The 18,810-nt window shown below is 37.5% G+C and overlaps 1 protein-coding gene across 1 annotated transcript in view; it reads left to right on the top strand.

Moving 5' to 3' along the window:
- LOC309493191 (titin-like) overlaps window positions 1-15,245 on the top strand; it is a 442,694-nt gene extending 427,449 nt beyond the window's left edge. The window contains exons 35-48 of the mRNA XM_082162311.1: window positions 6,278-6,553; window positions 6,652-7,005; window positions 7,081-7,359; window positions 7,448-7,711; window positions 8,900-9,145; window positions 9,238-9,348; window positions 9,540-9,620; window positions 9,724-9,774; window positions 9,880-9,930; window positions 10,078-10,107; window positions 10,214-10,291; window positions 10,606-10,665; window positions 10,797-10,866; window positions 14,427-15,245. Of these exons, the coding sequence (XP_082018437.1) occupies window positions 6,278-6,553; window positions 6,652-7,005; window positions 7,081-7,359; window positions 7,448-7,711; window positions 8,900-9,145; window positions 9,238-9,348; window positions 9,540-9,620; window positions 9,724-9,774; window positions 9,880-9,930; window positions 10,078-10,107; window positions 10,214-10,291; window positions 10,606-10,665; window positions 10,797-10,861 (1,946 nt within the window). The 3' untranslated portion in view covers window positions 10,862-10,866; window positions 14,427-15,245. The remainder of the gene's footprint in view (window positions 1-6,277; window positions 6,554-6,651; window positions 7,006-7,080; window positions 7,360-7,447; window positions 7,712-8,899; window positions 9,146-9,237; window positions 9,349-9,539; window positions 9,621-9,723; window positions 9,775-9,879; window positions 9,931-10,077; window positions 10,108-10,213; window positions 10,292-10,605; window positions 10,666-10,796; window positions 10,867-14,426) is intronic.
- Window positions 15,246-18,810: the final 3,565 nt, after the last annotated feature.

The following is an 18,810-nucleotide window of genomic DNA, read 5'->3' as shown; positions in this document are numbered from 1 at the left end:
GGCCTAATAGAATTTAGCCAACTTTTAAAACGTTTATGTATATTTTTTTATATTTTTGTTTATATAAATTTTATTTATATTATTAGGCCCATTTATTCGTTTTATTTTACAGCAGTTTATGTGTACAATGGATATAAGCCCATTTAAATTTTAATCGTGCGCGTTGCGCAAAAGTTAACTTATCAAAATTCTGGCCTAATAGTAAATTTATTTAAAAGAAATGTATGTAGGCTATATTTTTGTTTATATAATTGTTATTTATATTATTAGGCCCATTTATTCGTTAAATTTTACAGGACTTTGTGTAGGCTATATTCCTTATAGCCTATAGGCCTAATTTGAAATAAAACATTTCTATTTGAAAAATGTTGTTGTTGCTCATTAGTTGTTTAGGAGGTAAGGCTGTGGTCTAAGCTAACAGTGATATACATGTAGATTTTTTTTCCTTTTTTGGAGCGAGCGGGGGGCGATTTTGGTGGAGCGCGGAGCAAACTGCGTTGAGCGCTGAGCGATAATGAGCGGAGCGGCCTGATGTAGCTTTGAGCGGGGGAGCGGAGGGGTGGACAGTTCCGTGAGCGATGAGCGGAGATTCTCACCGCTCCACTCCGCTCATATGCTCTCTAGTACTATATAAATTACAAAGGTTTAATTGGCATCTTTATTTCAAACGACCCGACCGACCTCGACCCGAATATCATTAAAAATATTTTTGGATGACTCGTAACCGCGGGTGACCGCAGGCACCCGCTCATTTCGGATCAACCCGCGCATCACTGATATATATATATACACAAAAATTCACAACTGGTTCCCATACAGGCAATATAAATTATATAAATGTATTTTTATTTTATTTTAAATTAATATAAACTTTATATATATATATATATAAACTTTGCTTACACCTCACAAAATTTAAATTGTTGCAAAGCCCGCGCAACAACCTGGCAGAATGTAAACTGAGGTTTGTGTGACGTCACGTGTCGAGTGCGCGCTCATAACGGACGTCCCTGCTGAGAGTGGATCGCTATCGCTAGACGCCAGCTGGGTTTTTTTCTGAGGTAAGTACTTTTTACTGAACACATTTATTTTATAAGTTACTTTTATAAAGTAAACCATTACCAATATCAATTAAATATAGCTACATTTATGAAGAAAGTAAATAATAAAATCGAATAGGCTTTTAATAACAGCTCACAGGACAGTCAAATTTTCCTCGAAACTGCCGCTTTAATATCCCATTAGCAGCTAACTTAAATGCCATAGAATTGACTGACTGCCTTTTCCGGTAGATGGACCCAATCTAATATTTACACAAACAAAGGTTTTCTGTCCTTTTTATGACCAGTTATGGCATATTTTCCTCCTCAGTTAAATGTGTGGCGTTTTGAGGTAAGTTTGGCCTAGCGCGTTTTCTGACAAAGGCACTCTCTCGCGCTCTCTCTGCCCCAGGCCCGGTTCTATGCGAGTTCTCAAACGCAAGAAAGAGCAGCCTCGATTGATACTGTTATAATATATTGGCGAAACAGATTTGCCAAACGCTCCAGTGCATATTTGCTTATTTGTTTTCGCGCTCTGGAGAACGCAGGAGTTTTTATTCAGTGCCGAATTATGCAGGCTCGCGAAAACTCTCATTAACAAAATGTAGACACGATGTAAGAGATGTGACAGCTACGTATAAATGCTGGATTCACTTTGCACAGGATCGAAATATGACATGTTAAAATAGTAAGGCATTTAAAGCAATGTAAAAGCCGACTAATTAAAAAATATTCATTGCAAAATATATATTTTTTTAAATTCTATGACAATTGTTGGTAAAACTGTCATCTGATTGTGAAATTGATCAATCTAGCATTCATCCTAGATCTGTCATTTATCATGTTCTTAACATATAGTCATTTGCCAATAATCATTGCTGAAAAATAATGTTTCTTGCTTCTATTTCTCTCTTTTCCCTGTCAACAGGAGCTAACAGCCCAAAGGCTCTTTTAAGAGCCTCAGCACTGAGCATCTTTGACTTTGTAAGTATGTTTTGACTAACTATCAGATGCATTATGTGATTAACATATTGTAATGCAGAACTTGCAGCATAACTTTTTTAGGGGCACTTGTGTGAATCAAGAAACATTTCTGATTATTTTCAGTTGTACACTTTTTTTTCAGAATTCTTTGAATAGAAAGTTCAAAACAACAGCATTTATCTGAAATAGAAAGCACTACTGTTCAGTCAGTATTTTATTTTTATTTATTATTTTTTTTGGTTGTTGAATGAAATGAATAAGGATGCAAGGCAAGGATGCATTAAATTGAGCTAAAAGTGACAGTAAAAACATTTGTAATGTTACAAAAGCTTTCTATTTCAGATTTAAGTTTGAAGGGCCATAAAGTTACTCAGTGTACCTTTAACGTAATTGTACATTCAGGCAATTAATAGAGTTCCCTAACAAGGGATGTGCAATAAAGCTATACTATTTAAACTAACTCGACTGGTAATAACTTCTGTTGCACAAGTTGATTCCTCGTCTGTCCATGAACAAATTTAGATTAAATAAACTCATGACCATTTCTCACACATTTTCTCTGTTTTTTTTGTTGTTGTTGTTGTTGTTTTTTCAGATCAGCCATCAGTGGTTTACCGGTATGGAGGCCAGTCAAGACCAGCTGGGATGCTTTTTTTGCGTATTGTCATGATCCCTGCTTTGATTTGTTATGAATTCAGTTCTCTTTTTGCATCCTCCTTTTGATTCTAAACTGAACTCAAATGCAATTGGGTAAGAGACAAACATAAATTACTAAATTGGGGAAATTGAGAGATGAAACCATGCTGATGACCTCTGTCTGTGGTGAAGTAGTGAGTTTGACGTGTAATTAAACTCGAGGTTCTGTGGGGTGCGGACTGGATCGATTCCATTCCTAGAGCTTCCGGACAAATCTTTGGGGTGCGGACTGATGGGGCAGTGAACCCGAGGTTACCCCGTGAGTCAGTCCTAGAGCTTCTCATGTACGATTTTAGGGAAAAATCTGTTTTTTTGGGTAAGTTGATTTCTTAGGCGTGCCGCAAGAACACCACAGACACAGTGTAATCACCATGGGAAAATCTCAGCGTAAAACTGGGAGTTGAGAAAAATATGATACACCGGTGTATTGCCAGATGAGAAATGTATCTATATATTATCTTTTTATTCTTTTAATTTATTTTATAACTGTACTGTACATTTTTTTATTGTTTTTATAACTGTTTTAAAGTGCCCCTATTATGCTATTTACTACAACACTTACATACAACAGGTTTACATGCATCAAAGGTTAAAAAAAACGGTTTATTTTTCTCATAATATACATTTGCACATCACCACATTTTTTCAAAGATTCTTAAACGGCTCGTCAGATGAATCAATCTCTCTAAATCCCTCCTTTCCACATGCTACTGGCCAGACAGCTCAGTCTGTTGTGATTGGTTTACTGCATACAGCGCGCGTCTTAAACAAAAACACCCATTGCCATAACAACATCAGCTGTCCTGAGGCTTCCTACACTGTAAACTAAACACAGTAACAAACAATGACGTCGATTTTACCAAATCAATCCGAACGCGAGTACAATAATGAAACACTGGAAGAACTAGTTATTCAACCCGAACCTCCATCACAAGGACGACTCAAGCAGGACGTTTCTCAGTGATACACTGCATTAATAGACACAGTTATAGATAATCCTGGCCCATAAACTGATTAGCATAGGTATTTAAAGGGTTAGTTCACCCAAAAATGAAAATTCTGTCAGTAATTACTCACCCTCATGTTGTTCCAACCCCGTAAGACCTTCGTTCATCTTCGGAACACAAATTAAGATATTTTTTGATTAAATCTGAGAGCTAGATCACTCCTCCATAGGCTTCTAAGACATTATAACTTGCTGGCCCAGAAAATGTATTAAAGAGATCATTAATATAGTCCAAGTGACTACAGTGGCTCAATCTTAAGTCTATAAAGCGACGAGAATACTTTTTGTGCGCAAAAACCCCACAAAAATAACGACTTTATTCCACTATTCATTTAGTTTTCTCTGGGCCTCGAGTTTTTTTCACGTAGTATAACTGCGCAGCGCTTCTGTGTTGTACGCGAATAGTGGAATAAAGTCGTTATTTTTGTGTGTTTTTTGCGCACAAAAAGTATTCTCGTCGCTTTATAAACTTAAGATTGAGCCACTGTAGTCACTTGGACTATATTAACGATGTCTTTAATACATTTTCTGGGCCAGCAAGTTCCAATCCCTTAGAAGCCTATGGAGGAGTGATCCAGCTCTCAGATTCATCAAAAATATCTTAATTTGTGTTCTGAAGATGAACGAAGGTCTTACGGGGTTGGAACAACATGAGGGTGAGTAATTACTGACAGAATTTTCATTTTTGGGTGAACTAACCCTTTAAGTAAGACAGTGATAATGTGAGTTAGCCAGTTAGCAGGAGACCAACACAATATAAAACTCAAAACTAATTATTTAGAACATTTTTCAAAAGCAAGCGGTTTGCGAATCCTGCATTGAACTCCGAGATTTGAGAAGCTGTCATCAGTGAAATAAAGGGAACACAGCAAAAGTTTAGGATTAAACTGCAATGATATCATGGTAAAGATGAACTTTAACCACTGATTCTTCACATGCTCATCCTTGGGCAGTGAAAATAAAACTGGCTTTACCGTCACATTGTACAGCACAGCGTCTTCTCAACATGATGCTATCCAGCATCCACAGGGATCAGCTGTAGTGTTTGAAGGGGTTCAAGTTTTCCCTGGTGTCGGCAATATGCTAATGTTCCGTCTTGACGTCACCACTAAATGGCTTATGACTCGTTTGAAAAACGATTAGGCCTCGTTCACACTGCAGGTCTTGATGCCCAATTCTGATTTGTTGGCTATATATTTGATTTTTTTTTTTTTGACCGTCGGTTTACACGTTCTTTCAATTGTGACCCATATCCGATTCAGGTGTTTACAATTGCCATACTATCTGAAACATTGCGCATGCTTAAGGGGTTCAATTATCTTACACAGATGGACAAATGCGAAATATGCTTGATGATAGCTCTGCGATATATGCGAAGTTCGCCAAACATCACCATGATTATGAGGCAGAGGAGGACGAAAAGTGCCATCATTGCAGTGCACGCATATGCTTCAGTTATTGTGTGCTAGAGAGATCTCAGGACTGGTAGGAGCATATTGTGGCGAGCTTTAACGAGAAGCAGTGGGTCCGAAATTTTAGGATGAGCAAGCCAACCTTTGATATGTTGTGTCAACGTTTGTCCACATTCCTCTCCTATGACGACACAACGTTTCGACAGGCCATCCGTCCCTTTGCAGACGCGCATCGGGGTTGCTCTTGTCATTAAACCGCGGAGAAGTAGCCTAATGCCTCAGAAAATCCGATCAGCCTGTTTACTTGACAGTCGCATTGGCACATATCTGATTTATATCTGATTTATTTTCACATATGAATGAGGCCTGAAACCGATCTTGAAATATCTGAATGCATGTGTTTTTTTTTTCCTGTTTACACTGTCATAGAACACATCTGATCTGTGTCACACATGAGCAAAAAGTCAGAATTGGGTTACATTTCACTTGTAAACGAGGCCTTAGAGCTGTTACACATTACATGAAAGGTAATTTTCAGAAATCCATAATAGGGGCACTTTAATTTTCCTTTTTTGTAATTTTGTAATTATTTTAATTCCTTACTGTGTAAAGCACTTTTAATTGCCAAAGTGTATGACGTGCGATATAAATAAAACTGCCTTGCCTAATGTTGCATCACAATAAATAAATAAAATGGATGTAATTGATTGTGAGAGTGAATAAAGAATATGCTGATGCACATGGACTCAAGTCACTTTTTTGAAATTTATTAAATTAAATAGCATTCATGTAAAATATAAATAATAAAAGTGTAAAATGGGCATAATACTGTAAAATGAAATTGCGGTAAGGGCATCTTACTGTAAAATGAAATTGCGGTAAGGGCATCATACCGTAAGACACATTTACAGTAAGCTACTGTAAAGGGGAACTTACGGTAACTTACTGGCAATAGTGCTGCCAGTAAGTTACCGCAAAAATACGATAAAAAGTCTAACAGTGTAGCTCAACTCTTCTCTTATGCACTTCTGTATCAGCCACATCTGTTCCAATAAGAGGACTGAAAAAATTATTTTAGTCATTTAAATGCTCATTTATTTGAGTTTTGAGGATCTGAATCTGTTGTTGTTCTCCTGCAGATCTAAAGCCGAAGCCTGAACTCACATCAGATCCTGCAGGAGCTGCACTGACTGGAAACACAGTGACTTTGACCTGTCGCATGGATCCGTCCACTGGAAACTGGGACTCTTACTGGTACAAACACACACTGAACCCTGAGACAGAGAAGACAGAAACAAACTACAGCCTGAAGATTGATTCAGTGTCTGATGGAGGCCAGTACTGGTGTAGAGCTGGAAGAGGGAAACCAGTCTATTACACACAATACAGTGATGCACTGTGGGTAAATGTTACAGGTGAGAGAGACTGTAGTGTGTGATGCAACAAATACAGATCAGAGACAATATCTACACAACTTCTGAAACTATAAATACAATAATCTGTGTTTGTACAGTGAGTCCTAAAGCTGTGCTGACGGTACGACCTGATGAACGAGTGTTTAGAGGAGAAACAGTCACTCTCAGATGTGATATAAAGTGGGGAGGAGACACTGAGTGGACATACAGATGGGAAATAGAGGGAACCAACAACTGGGACAGAAACTCTGCCAATCGATGTACAGAACAAGACTGCTGCACCAGTGGAGCTGATAAACAGACACACAGAAAGGCTGTCAGTCTTTGCTCAACACAAGAGTTAAACATCAGCAAAGTTGAATATTTTCACAGCGGTAATTACACCTGTAGAGGAGAGAGATCAGACTCACAGAAATCAAACATCAGTGATGCTGTTACACTGACTGTCTCAGGTGAGTGTGTGTTTGTTGTGATCAGCTTCTCCATCAGTTTCTCTACGGCTCTGTAACTCGTGATGTTTTGTTCAGCTGAAGCTCAGGCATCAGTGCGAGTGTCTCCACAGCCGTGGCTGACTGAAGGAGAATCAGTGACTCTGATCTGTGAGGTTTCAGGCTCCTCTAAAGGCTGGACGTTCAGCTGGTTCAGAGATCATGATCATCTGTCAGACAGCAGCAGAGGAGCTGGAGGATCTTACACTCTCAGTCCTGCTGCTCTACAGCACACAGGAGTTTATACGTGCAGAGCAGAGAGAGGACGACCAGCCTATTACACACACAACAGCAGCTCACAGACACTGTGGATCACTGGTGAGGGTTTATGCTTGTGCTCATCCGGATCTGTGTTTCACTGCAGTCTCTGTGCTGTCAGTTTTGATTGAGATTTTCCTCTTTTCAGGAGTTTCTGCTTCAGTGTCTCTGGTCATCAATCCCAGCAGAAGTCAACACTTCTCATCTGACTCTCTCTCTCTGAGCTGTGAGGATCAGAGTAACTCTACTGGATGGACAGTGAGAAGATACACAGACAAAGACACACAAACTTGTGCAAAACAAACAGGATCTGGATGTGTAATGGACTCTCTCAGCACATCTGACACTGGAGTGTACTGGTGTGAGTCTGAATCTGGAGAGAAACGTCGTCCTCGAAACATCACTGTACATGGTGAGTCCGGTTTATAATCATGACATTTACTAGTCTAATGTTATAATCTAAATTATAATTACAGTCTAAAGACATTTTCCACTAATTGTTTTCTGTACAGCTGATGACAGACTGACTTCTATTCAATTATTTGAATGAGTTTCTCCATAAGTATCTATTCGCGAGTTCGCATGGTCATTCAATCTTAATATAGTTAATGGTAAATGAACTTGGCTTGCTGTCCTCGAACGAGGCTCGATCTAAACCCTCTATGACAGGACAGTGCAGAGGAAGAATAAGAGAAATAGAGGAGGAGAGGGGGAGGAGGAGGGATGGCGTAAGAATTGTCGCTGCTTATATACGCTCATAATGATGATTGACAGGACTGAATGTTTAGGCTCCTCCGTTTTGGAACTTCATTTATTGTGATGTTTCATGAACCTGCTCTTAAATGCCACATACAAACAAAGCAAAATGTGACTGGTCACTTTTCACATTCATCAGACAGTTTCTTACTATATAAACTGGCAGATTAAACTGCAAAATGGACGTGTTTTTATGCCAGTGGTTAAAAATCTGATACACAACCAACAAACTCTCATGACAATTTGCAACTATTTTAAATTTTGGCAAATTGGTGACTAATGTGTATGAATTTGTACAATCTCATTAGTATAATGTTTTTGTGCCCCACTGATGGTTGGGTTTAAAGGTGGACCTTGATAAGGCGGCATCCAAAAGCCACATAGAGGCTATAGAGGAATAATCCTTTGACTCGTTTGCAGTCGGTCGTCATTTCCATCAAAAACACTGATGAACTTAGCTTGCTTTCGATTTTATTTTGATAAGCTATATAAAGCTTGATACGGCATTCAAACCGATGCAATACGGTCAACAGAAAGTTTGCTCCCGCTACTCGCCTCTTCCAACCCTCTCAAACAATCCACCATAGGAAATAATAAAGAGAGCAGAAGTGATCCGCTGTGCCCATGTGACACTGAATAACCAATAAGAAATAACAAAGAACTAATGCTCCTACAATGCTTACTTTTTTCTTATAAAATAGTTGCGTTTTTTCATGAGATTTGGTAAAACTACACGACACTAGCATAAGAAAGCTTGAGAGGTATAAAGTAAATTTTTCTTATGATTTGTTTTGCTGTATTCTTATTATTTGCAGCATTAAACACACATTTCTTGTGTTTGTAGACGGTGAGGTGATTCTGGAGAGTTCTGTTGATCCTGTGATTGAGGGAGAGACTCTGACTCTACACTGTTTACATCGATCTACAAACTCCTCGATCCTCAGCGCTGATTTCTATAAAGACGGATCACTGATCCAGAATCAGACGACAGGAGAGATGAGCATCACTACTGTCTCAAAGTCACATGAGGGTTTCTACTACTGTAAAACAGAGAGAGGACAGTCACTCCACAGCTGGATCTCAGTCAGAGGTCAGTGACGATCAGTGATGATATTATTGTAATATGATCATACAGTATGACATCACTCACGGACAGATCTGTGTGTTTGTCATGTTCTTCAGCCTCAACAGCTTCATCTTCTCATCTGGTCATTGGTGTGTCTGTAGGATTGAGTGTTTGCTTGTTGTTCTTCATCTCACTGGTTCTGCTGTGGAGACACAAACACAAGAAAGGTGTGGAGCAGTTCATCACATGTTATGAATTATTAAACCACATGAACAGCAACAAATGGAAGATACAGTTTCTGAAGCCTAGACAGTCACTGCATGTTTATTAATAAATGAGCAGTTAATGCATGTAATCAGATTATATGTGAGTGACAAAACTCTTACAGTGACCATAATGATCTTTGTCTCTATTGTAGATCAGCACTGTAACATTCAACAGACATCAGTCCCGAATCCATCTGGAGAATCTCAAGCGTTAAACTCTCCTCTGCAGTCTGGTCAGACGCAATAACAAATGATTTATATTTATTTATTAATATTTTTTCTCCCCTTTATAGACTGTCTTACTTTTAAACTTTCTCCTTGTTTGCTGTCCAGCAGATTCTGATCACATTTATAATGATGTGACTCCAGTGAATAGTGGAAATAAAGGTTGAGTCTTAAAGATTATTAGAAAAATATCTACACATGCATCATGAAAAAATCAACAATGATCATTAAATCTGTGATTAACTTGTTCCTCGTTGTGTTTTTCAGACGTCACATATTCAGAGGTCACTGTTAAGAAAAACATATCTGTGGATAAAGGTTAAAAACCCTCTTCAATAGAGTCATTAACCAATAACATTTATGCAATTTTAGTTAAATAAAATAAATTAAATAAAAATATTTCTTTCTAATTGACTAATTATATTTTTCTTGACAAAATCATGGCAAATAATGTGATGTACTCAGAATTGAGAAAAAAAGTAAAGAAAAGCAAAGGTGAGATCCTGTTTTTCCTGAAGTACAATATTATTTTATTTTATTTTAGTACAGCATATTTCCAGCATATTCTGAATAATTTGATTTATTTTCTGTCCTGTATTAGATATAAATACTGCAGGACCCAGTGATTTGACTTACGCACAGATCAATATACAGGACAAAAAGAAAAGCAAGAGCAAAGGTAAACTCTCAACAAACTGCATCTAAACACAACTGTCTGAATGAATCATATTTAACTAGATATAATATATAATGCTTCTATATTATCAGGAAAAGAGAACAATTTACCCTCATTAACAGAACTGATAAAGACCTTCATTTTGGAAATGTAACAACAGTCTCAACAATCACATCTGTTACTGAACCTGCTAATAAATGTTGATTGTGGTTTGAGAGGTTCTGTTCTCTCTTGATATAATCATGGATTATCAGTTATTATTGTAGTTGCAGATGTAAAGTGTGTGTTTATTCTCTGTTTCTCTTGTTCACTGTCAGGGAAGAGCAGCGAGTCTGGAGACACTTTATACTCTGAACTGAAGAACAACACAGATAGAGGTGAGAGAAACAGAGTCAAGCTTCATCACTGTTAAAGTTAACTATTAAACATTAATAGATCAGAATGATTCATAAAGTCATATGGATCATTGAGGAAGTGTGAAAATCTCATCAACATTTGTGTTCTTCAGGTGCTGATGCTGGAGTCGGTGATGCAACGTATGCTCAAGTTTTAAGGAAGAAAGGAAAACAATAAAACACGTAAGATTTTTCTTACAATGATTTTACAGTCACTGACGAGAAGTTCACAATTTGCACTTTCATGTAGAATATAAATCTGTTTTTAGTGATTCCGTTCAGTTATTTGTGAGGATCAGGTTCATTGTGATCTTAAAACTGTAAATCATCAACAGCATGAGCTCAAATCAGAGCTTTTTATTGTCCACATTTCCCAGATAACAGGGAACATTCCTATAACTTTAGCTATTGTTCTGGCAAGGTTCCTAACTTTTCTCCTTAATTGATTAAGGATCACTAACTTTCTGGGTTAAACATGTCTTACGGTTGTATGTTACACAGTAAAATCCCCTGTGTTTAATGAACAGCTCTGAGTGAGCATTGGTGACGACACCTGATGTTAAAGGTGGGGAAAGCCGTTTTTGAAATATGCTGTTGGCCAATGTTGATATTTGAAATCAACCCAAATAAACACACCCCTTCTTCATTGCTCCGCCTCCAAAACTCCGCCTCCAATCCTAACAGCCCGAGTCGGTCTCGAACCCCGATCCCCTGCAAGCGAGGCGAGTGCACTAACAATGACGGTATACACCGCATTCACTAGCAGTCGTCAGCGCGACTCACACTAGCTGATCTCCGTTACACGAGCAATCCAAGAGTAGATGTTTGTTCATCATAGCAGAAGCGCAACAAAATAATGCTTATTGAAAAATAAAGCGAATCAAACCATGGGCCCTATTTTAACGATCTGAAACACAAGTATCAAATGTGAAACACAAGTAACTTTGTGGGCGGGTCTTGGGCGCTGTTGCTATTATACCGGCGGGATAAATGACACTTGCGCCCGACGCAAATCTAAAATGGGTTGGTCTGAAGTAGTTACATTACTCATAGGTGTGGTTTGGGCGTAACGTGAAGTAAACCGATCAGAGCGACATCTCACATTCCCTTTAAGAGCAGGCGCGCTTGTTACATGGCGGTTTGCTATTATAACGGCAGATTTGCCAGGCGTGCGCCAGGAGCGGTTCACAGCCGAGGAGACCAACGATCTCGTCAGGGCCGTAAAACACAGAGAAGTGACATTGTATGGGGATGGAGAAACACACCCAAATAAGCTTTGGTTAAACAGGTGTATAATAATTTGGGTAAATGTGTAAGCTAGATTTATGCTTATTTTTTCACATCTTCATGGACACCACAATGATTTCCCTCGTGTGGAATATTTTTCCTTGTATTTTTTTATGGTTTGCAAAAATTTCTACTGCTGCATCTGTGTAGATGAGAGAAGCAAAGTGTATGCGCGTTGTGCACACGCTACATTATGGCCAAGCATGCGCCCTTAAAATAGCATCTGAACGCACCACTGACTTTAGACTCGGTTTTTCCTGGTCTGTGGCGGAATTGTTTTCTAATTTACCGACGTGCGTCTGCCGAGGGAAAAGTCTGCTGTGCGTTGGGTGCAAAATAGGAATGATACATGCGTCGGTGTACAAAGTAAATTGCGCTGGGTGCAAGATGAGCCTCCAGTGTTACTCATGTGTGGAGCGTATCAAAGCAACATCTGTGTCTGTTTTCAGGCCTTCCCGCTTCGCTCTCTCCAGCCTGATCATAACCCTTCATTTTTCAGTGCTATTCTTCTGAGCTTTTCTCTTTTGTATTGTGTCTCATCTCTATTTCTGCAGTCTTTCTTCAAATCTCCCTCTTGATCGTTCTCTCTCCTCCACCATCATGTATTGGCCACACGCGTTTGTTGTTGTGTCGGTGCGACTAACTTCAAAAACGACTTACTCCACCTTTAATAAGTAAAATCACTGAAGGAAAGAGGAATAAACATTTGAAGTCCCCATTGTGGTGATCAGTGTTTCCTGTAGTTGAGTTCTTGATTGTTTTAATTAGTTTTTCTCTGGCTGTTTTAACAGTGTGTTCAAAAAAGACTTTTAATGTGTCAGAAGGATTCAAGACAGAATAACATCCAGCCTGGTCTCATTGTTAATACATAGGTATTAATACGTAATTTCAAAGACACAAAACTTACTTTTTTGTATGTTTGGATAGATGATGTTGACTGTCATGGTGACATTATCATGAAGTGTCCTGATTCACTGATCAGAAGTGTTTTGTTGTTGTTTTTAATTAGTTTAAATACTGTGTGTGTCGCGTCAGCCTCTTGGTAGTTTCTACCGTGATCACATTACTCTATTTCGGTCACGAGCCTCTTCCTCTGTTTACTCCTGTAAAAGGTCTACCTTTATAAAGTCAGGAGGAGTCAGGTAGGATAACACAACATAAATAGTCCAGGCCTGTTCCTCTTTCGTCGCTCCTTCTTTTATGCCTCCGCTCCTCCATGAGAGATACAAGACCGGTGCGTTTGTACTTATATTTTGAAAATACCTGCATGTAAGTACAGCTGTAATTAATTAATTATAATTAATAAATTACATTTGTAATTACACTGTTTACCCTTCCCTTACATCTTAACCCACCCAGAGTGATGTTATAACATTTTGTTTTATTGTTGCCTAAAATATAGGCTACATACTGAGATAACCGGAGTAGCCGGAGCGAGCTGAGTGACGTTATCAAGTACGCCGCTGTTCCATTTGCAGATTTACCGGACTTTCATCCTCCCGTCTTTGGGAGTCCGTTCTCCTGAGTCGAACTTGGCAAGTCTGAACTTTGCATACTTGGTATTGAGAAACGCCTAAAGATCTGAAATGGGAGTGTCAGACAAAGGAGACGTGCAACATGTGCAGTGTTGGACCTCCAGGAACATGGTTAGGAACTACTGATCGAAATGTTTGGAAGAGAACAGTCCATTTCTCTTGACATCCAGACCATGTGATAATCTATAGCAAAAGTATAAAATGAACACTTGTGAGCAGGAAGTTTTTAGCAACAGTGTCATTTATACACTCAAAGACATCAACAATCGGCATATGAAACATAACAATCGTGACAATCATAACAAAACTCATTAATGGAGCCCAGCATGTATTAGGGCATGAATAAATTATTCAGCTGAATTATTTTAATATTTAGACCTATATTTAAATATGTTTTTATTGTTACCATTGTTGAGGTTTGTATGATGACTGTTGATGTCCAAGTGTGTCTCAACTATTACACAAGAGGTGTCAACAGCTGGAGTTATGACCTTTTTCATTGATCTCTCAACTGTAATTATTTAAATCACTTTAATGATGTAATGTGAATGTCATTGGAAAGACATGTTGAGCTGCCCATTCATAAATCTCTTTATCAATGCAGAATAGTTTTCCAAACTGTAATTGCTGAAAGAGAAATAAACTAACGAAAGTCAAGAGCCCAACCAAATCAAACACTGATCACCATAATGGTGTGTTCAAATGATTCTGCTTGTTAACAGCAGGCGTCCGGATGTTTGAAAGAGTGTTTTAGGAACATCATACTATCCTTTTAAAAACATTCCTCTAAACATTCCTCTAACATTATGAAAACTGGACATTTTAATATTTCCATCACCAAAACATAATGTATGGAAACGTTCTTAGAACAACAATTTGTGGATCTTGAATAGTTAATCAAACTGCGTTCTCTTTGTAAAGGTCCCTGAGAGCAGTGAAGAAAACAGACGGCAAGAGAAAAACACCAGCAGAAGAAATGAACCTGAGTCCACAGCTCATGCTGGAATGAAAGAGAACTGCACTGCATTATCTGCACACATATTATATAAGGAAATCTATCTTTAATATACTAAAACATTTTCTCTAATGAGCTTTTATTTTTAACACGTCTTATTAATTAGTGCCTGTGTTTTTGGCAAAACAAGATGATTTTTCTTATAGCATACAGTGTTGGGGTAACTTGAGTTGGAGTAACAAATATTTTTATGCATTTAATCTCACTTTATTGTCCAGTGTACTTGCTGCTGACCTTCGATGATTCAGTTACACCATAAGCAGAAATGACTTTAGATTTGTTGTTATTATTGCTGAAGAAAGTGTTAAACTTTCTTCTCTTGCATCCTATTCTTCTGCAATCTTGAATGGCAGCAGTGGAAAAGTTTGATTGAGCGCCCTCTACTGTACACGCGTGGATTTGCATTTCCTTCAGCCTTATTATTTACATTTAGGTGTGAAAAGGCCTTTACATTTGCCCAAAAATATTACGTTTTTTTGTAATAATATTAATAAAAATAATTAATAAACAGCCCATGTGAGGAAAAAGTACTTTTCTTAAAAAGTAACTTTTTAAGGGAGTAAGGTTATATTGTAATGCATTACTTTTCAAAGTAACTCTCCCCGACACTGCTCATATATAGCGTACTGTTTTCTTACTTTCATTTATTTCATATTTGCTGTTTTTTGCTGAAGTTAACAAACTGTAAGCTTTCTATTTGATAAATAAAGCGTGACATGACATTTTCTTTGCATGACTTTTTCACATTTGCTAAGATCACAAGAGTTAAAAAAATGTTAATACAAATTTTGTTTCTAGATTGTTGTTATTCTTATGAACAAAAGTAATGACCATATTCTAAACAGTTCAGCGAAGGTCACGGGTGTTTTCAGTGTATTTTCTGATTCTCTGATGCTGTGACTAAATTGCCCAACAAAGGGAAAGTAACTACACATTATGAGTATGAAAACTCATAGCAATCAAAATTCATTGAAATCTTAGCTGTGTTTTACTTTGCAGTGCATTATTATCTCACACTGAACAGGGTGTCGTCACTAAAATAATATTTCATTCTTGAGAACATTTAACGCTTTTAAGTTGGGGATATTTTGGGGATATTTAATTTAATTTTATCAATCAATAAATTCCTCTTGAAACAAACTTTGTTGTATTATTTTAATTTAATACTGTGAAGCTGCTTTGATACAATCTGTATTGTGAAAAAAGCGCTATACAAATAAACTTGACTTGACTTGACTTGACTTTAACATCCAGCAAACTATGCGAGCCATTAAATCAGCAGATACTGTTAGACGAGTAAACCATGAGTTAACAAAGCCTGTTCACATATTTGAGATGAACTGGTATTAACTGGTGTCAGTTTGAGTCTTACAGGATTCATGAAGGGTCAGCTGTGGTGGCATAGGGTTCTTCTCAGTCAGAAAGCTGCATATATCGTCATCAAGCTCCATCAGAGGACGTCTCAATTTAACCGATTATTTTGAAGGATTCATCAAGTGTATCCTTCGCGTCCGTCAATCACCCACAATCCTTTGCAACACATTCAATTCATGAAAAATAAACGTACAGAAAACGAGTCTGCTCTGAGCTTTTCTGAGTTTATTATTAAATGTAAGACAAAAGCATAAATGTTATCTTTTGTTTTGGTGTAGATGAATCACTTAACACTAAACTGCCAGTGATGTCAACCACTGGGAGACCACAGACGAGTGTCATTCACTCTATTGCATTAATGCATTTTTCCAAAATTAAGGTTTTATAGTATGTTCATGCTGAAACTGTGGGGGCAGGAACATGTGTGATGTAGCCATGCACACTTACACTGTCTTAGACTGTCTAGCGTTTAATGCTGAGGATGAACAGCCCACAAGCCTCAGAAGGACTGACGGACACACTTAGGATGCCTGTGTGACAACCTGCCCCGACCCATAGGCGGAAATCGTGGGGGGGTCAGGACCCCCCTATCTGAGGGTTGTCCCCTCCTAAAAATATAATTAAAATATGTGTATTGTAAATAATATAATGATATATACTTAAAATAATTGTTTAAGTAGTAAAATAATAAAAATGCAAACGGGGCAACAACAAAAAAACTTTTTAAAATTGAGTCCCCCTCCCTTGCCTCACAGTGCTTTGGTCCACTGCCTGTTCCCCTTTTACCTCATCACAAACAAAGTCCAGTGGGAGAGAACAAGGTTTTTCAGTTGTGAAACTCCAGTAAGTCAAGGCTGTTTTATTCACTTTAATCCTCGGATGAAGTGATTATTTTCTCTTTAAATCAGATTATGCTGCGTCATTAATAAATCATGACAAAAAAATGTATGATAACCAATGTAACGTTACTTTTGTCACCGATGTAGTCCGCCTCGCTATGTTGGCGATTATAACCTTGTTTTATACAGTCTGTGCGTTTACCTAGATTGTTTAAAACCGTTCCCACACACACACACACACACACACACACACACACACACACACACACACCCATAGAGTGTACGCATACACTATGTGTAGTCTTGTAGATTAACTTAAAGTGCGGGTGCGCATTTAGATTTTCACACTTTCACTGTGTGATTTAGTCAGTTTATATCATTTAATATAGTTAATATAATATAATATCACACAAAGAGTGCAGTTTTTCTCCAGATATTAACATGATAATAAATGTGATTTAATAAATTGATAATGGAAAAGTTTACTTTTAGACACCATATTGCCTGTTTTAACTCTATTTCGCCAACGAAAGCACTGTATTTGTGTCTCTGAGATCACACGAGGTATTTCCTTACTGAATTATGAATCAGCTTTTTGAACGAATCAGTTGAATCTCAATGACTCACTCATTAACAATGAATTGCTGCCACCTACTGGCGGTTTTAATTTCACATTTAAAGTATCTTTTCATTTTTTAAATCATTTTATATATCAATTCAACGTTTTATGTTTTAAACAAAACATTATTTATGTCTGTGTAAAATCTAAATGCCATTTCAAATGCAGCTTTTGTGTTTCCTCTAAATTGCAAAGATTTTGTTATTATACTTATTAATTTGATTGGTAACAGCCCTATTGTGTCTTATTATTATCATTTAATTTAATTTAATGTATGAAATTGACACAAAAGATGATGCATGCATATATTTAGGTTTAAAAAATACATTTATAAAGGTAAAAATGCCAATGAAGGTAAAAATCTATTGAAACTTATTGGAAAAATGATTTCTGTCACTGCTGTGAACTGACCGCCACACAGAATATGAAGAATATCAAAAACTTTAGGAGTCGGCAGTCCACGGCAGTCCTAAACATGCCAAGTTACCAGCACAATAACACACTCAGCAAAATATTGTCTAATTATCGTTATCGATAAAATCCCTGAAAATATAGAGATATTTTTTTTATTTTTTTATTTCGCACACCAATGAAGAATATTTTGGTCAATTTAGTCAGCTTTTTCAATGAATCAGAGAGAAACTTTGAGAAGAAGGATAATGGTATGGTCTCCGTGCTAGCTACACTAATAATAGTAGTAAGGCTTTCCTCTGCGTACACATATCCATAGAAAGTACAATTTTGGCTATTATTGGTGTCCCCTTCAAAAATTGCTCTTGAGGAATGTTATGCTTATTGTCCCCCTCAACATTTAGATGAAATTTACGCCCCTGCCCCGACCTTACATTTATGGGGGAAACAATACCTTTGTCCTGTAAAAACACATTCGTCCATTTGTTGTTGACTCTTGCTTTTGCATTGCCAATGTGTTTTTATTGTTTTAGCTTGTTATCAAACACATTACCAAAAAAAAAAAAACTTATTTGAATTTGATACACACATTCACAAAAAAAGTTTTATAACCACTGGCAGAGAAAAACTTTGACTGACTTCCACTGTGACAACTAGCCCTGATGTCCACTAATTAACAGATTTATACCAAGCATAAATATTAATGCATAAAGTATTAATTCTGATTGATGTTTATCTCTCTAAAAAGTGGTGAGCGACATTAATTAGGTAGATGAGAAAATGCTTAAAAAGACCAAAAAAACAAGAAGAGATTTAAGTTTGCTCGGTCTTCTCCAGTTGATGTGATGGACTCGTCCACTAAAGCTCCTGCTGACGGCAGCAAACTCCTCAACTCTTCACACAAATGCAGGTTTCGATCTCTGCACTGCATTATTGGCTGAATGCAATCATTCTGTCTGCCACACATGTCCTCTTCTTCTGAGCAGGACGATTACTCTTCCATCCAGAAGACCAAGACTGATGCTTCTTCCTCAACTTCAGTCCACA

Source organism: Leuciscus leuciscus (assembly GCF_965113295.1).
Source record: "Leuciscus leuciscus genome assembly, chromosome: 2".
In the NCBI taxonomy this organism is placed as follows: domain Eukaryota; kingdom Metazoa; phylum Chordata; class Actinopteri; order Cypriniformes; family Leuciscidae; genus Leuciscus; species Leuciscus leuciscus.
Note: the sequence above shows the minus strand (reverse complement) of the source record. Positions and strands in the feature narration are given on the sequence as shown.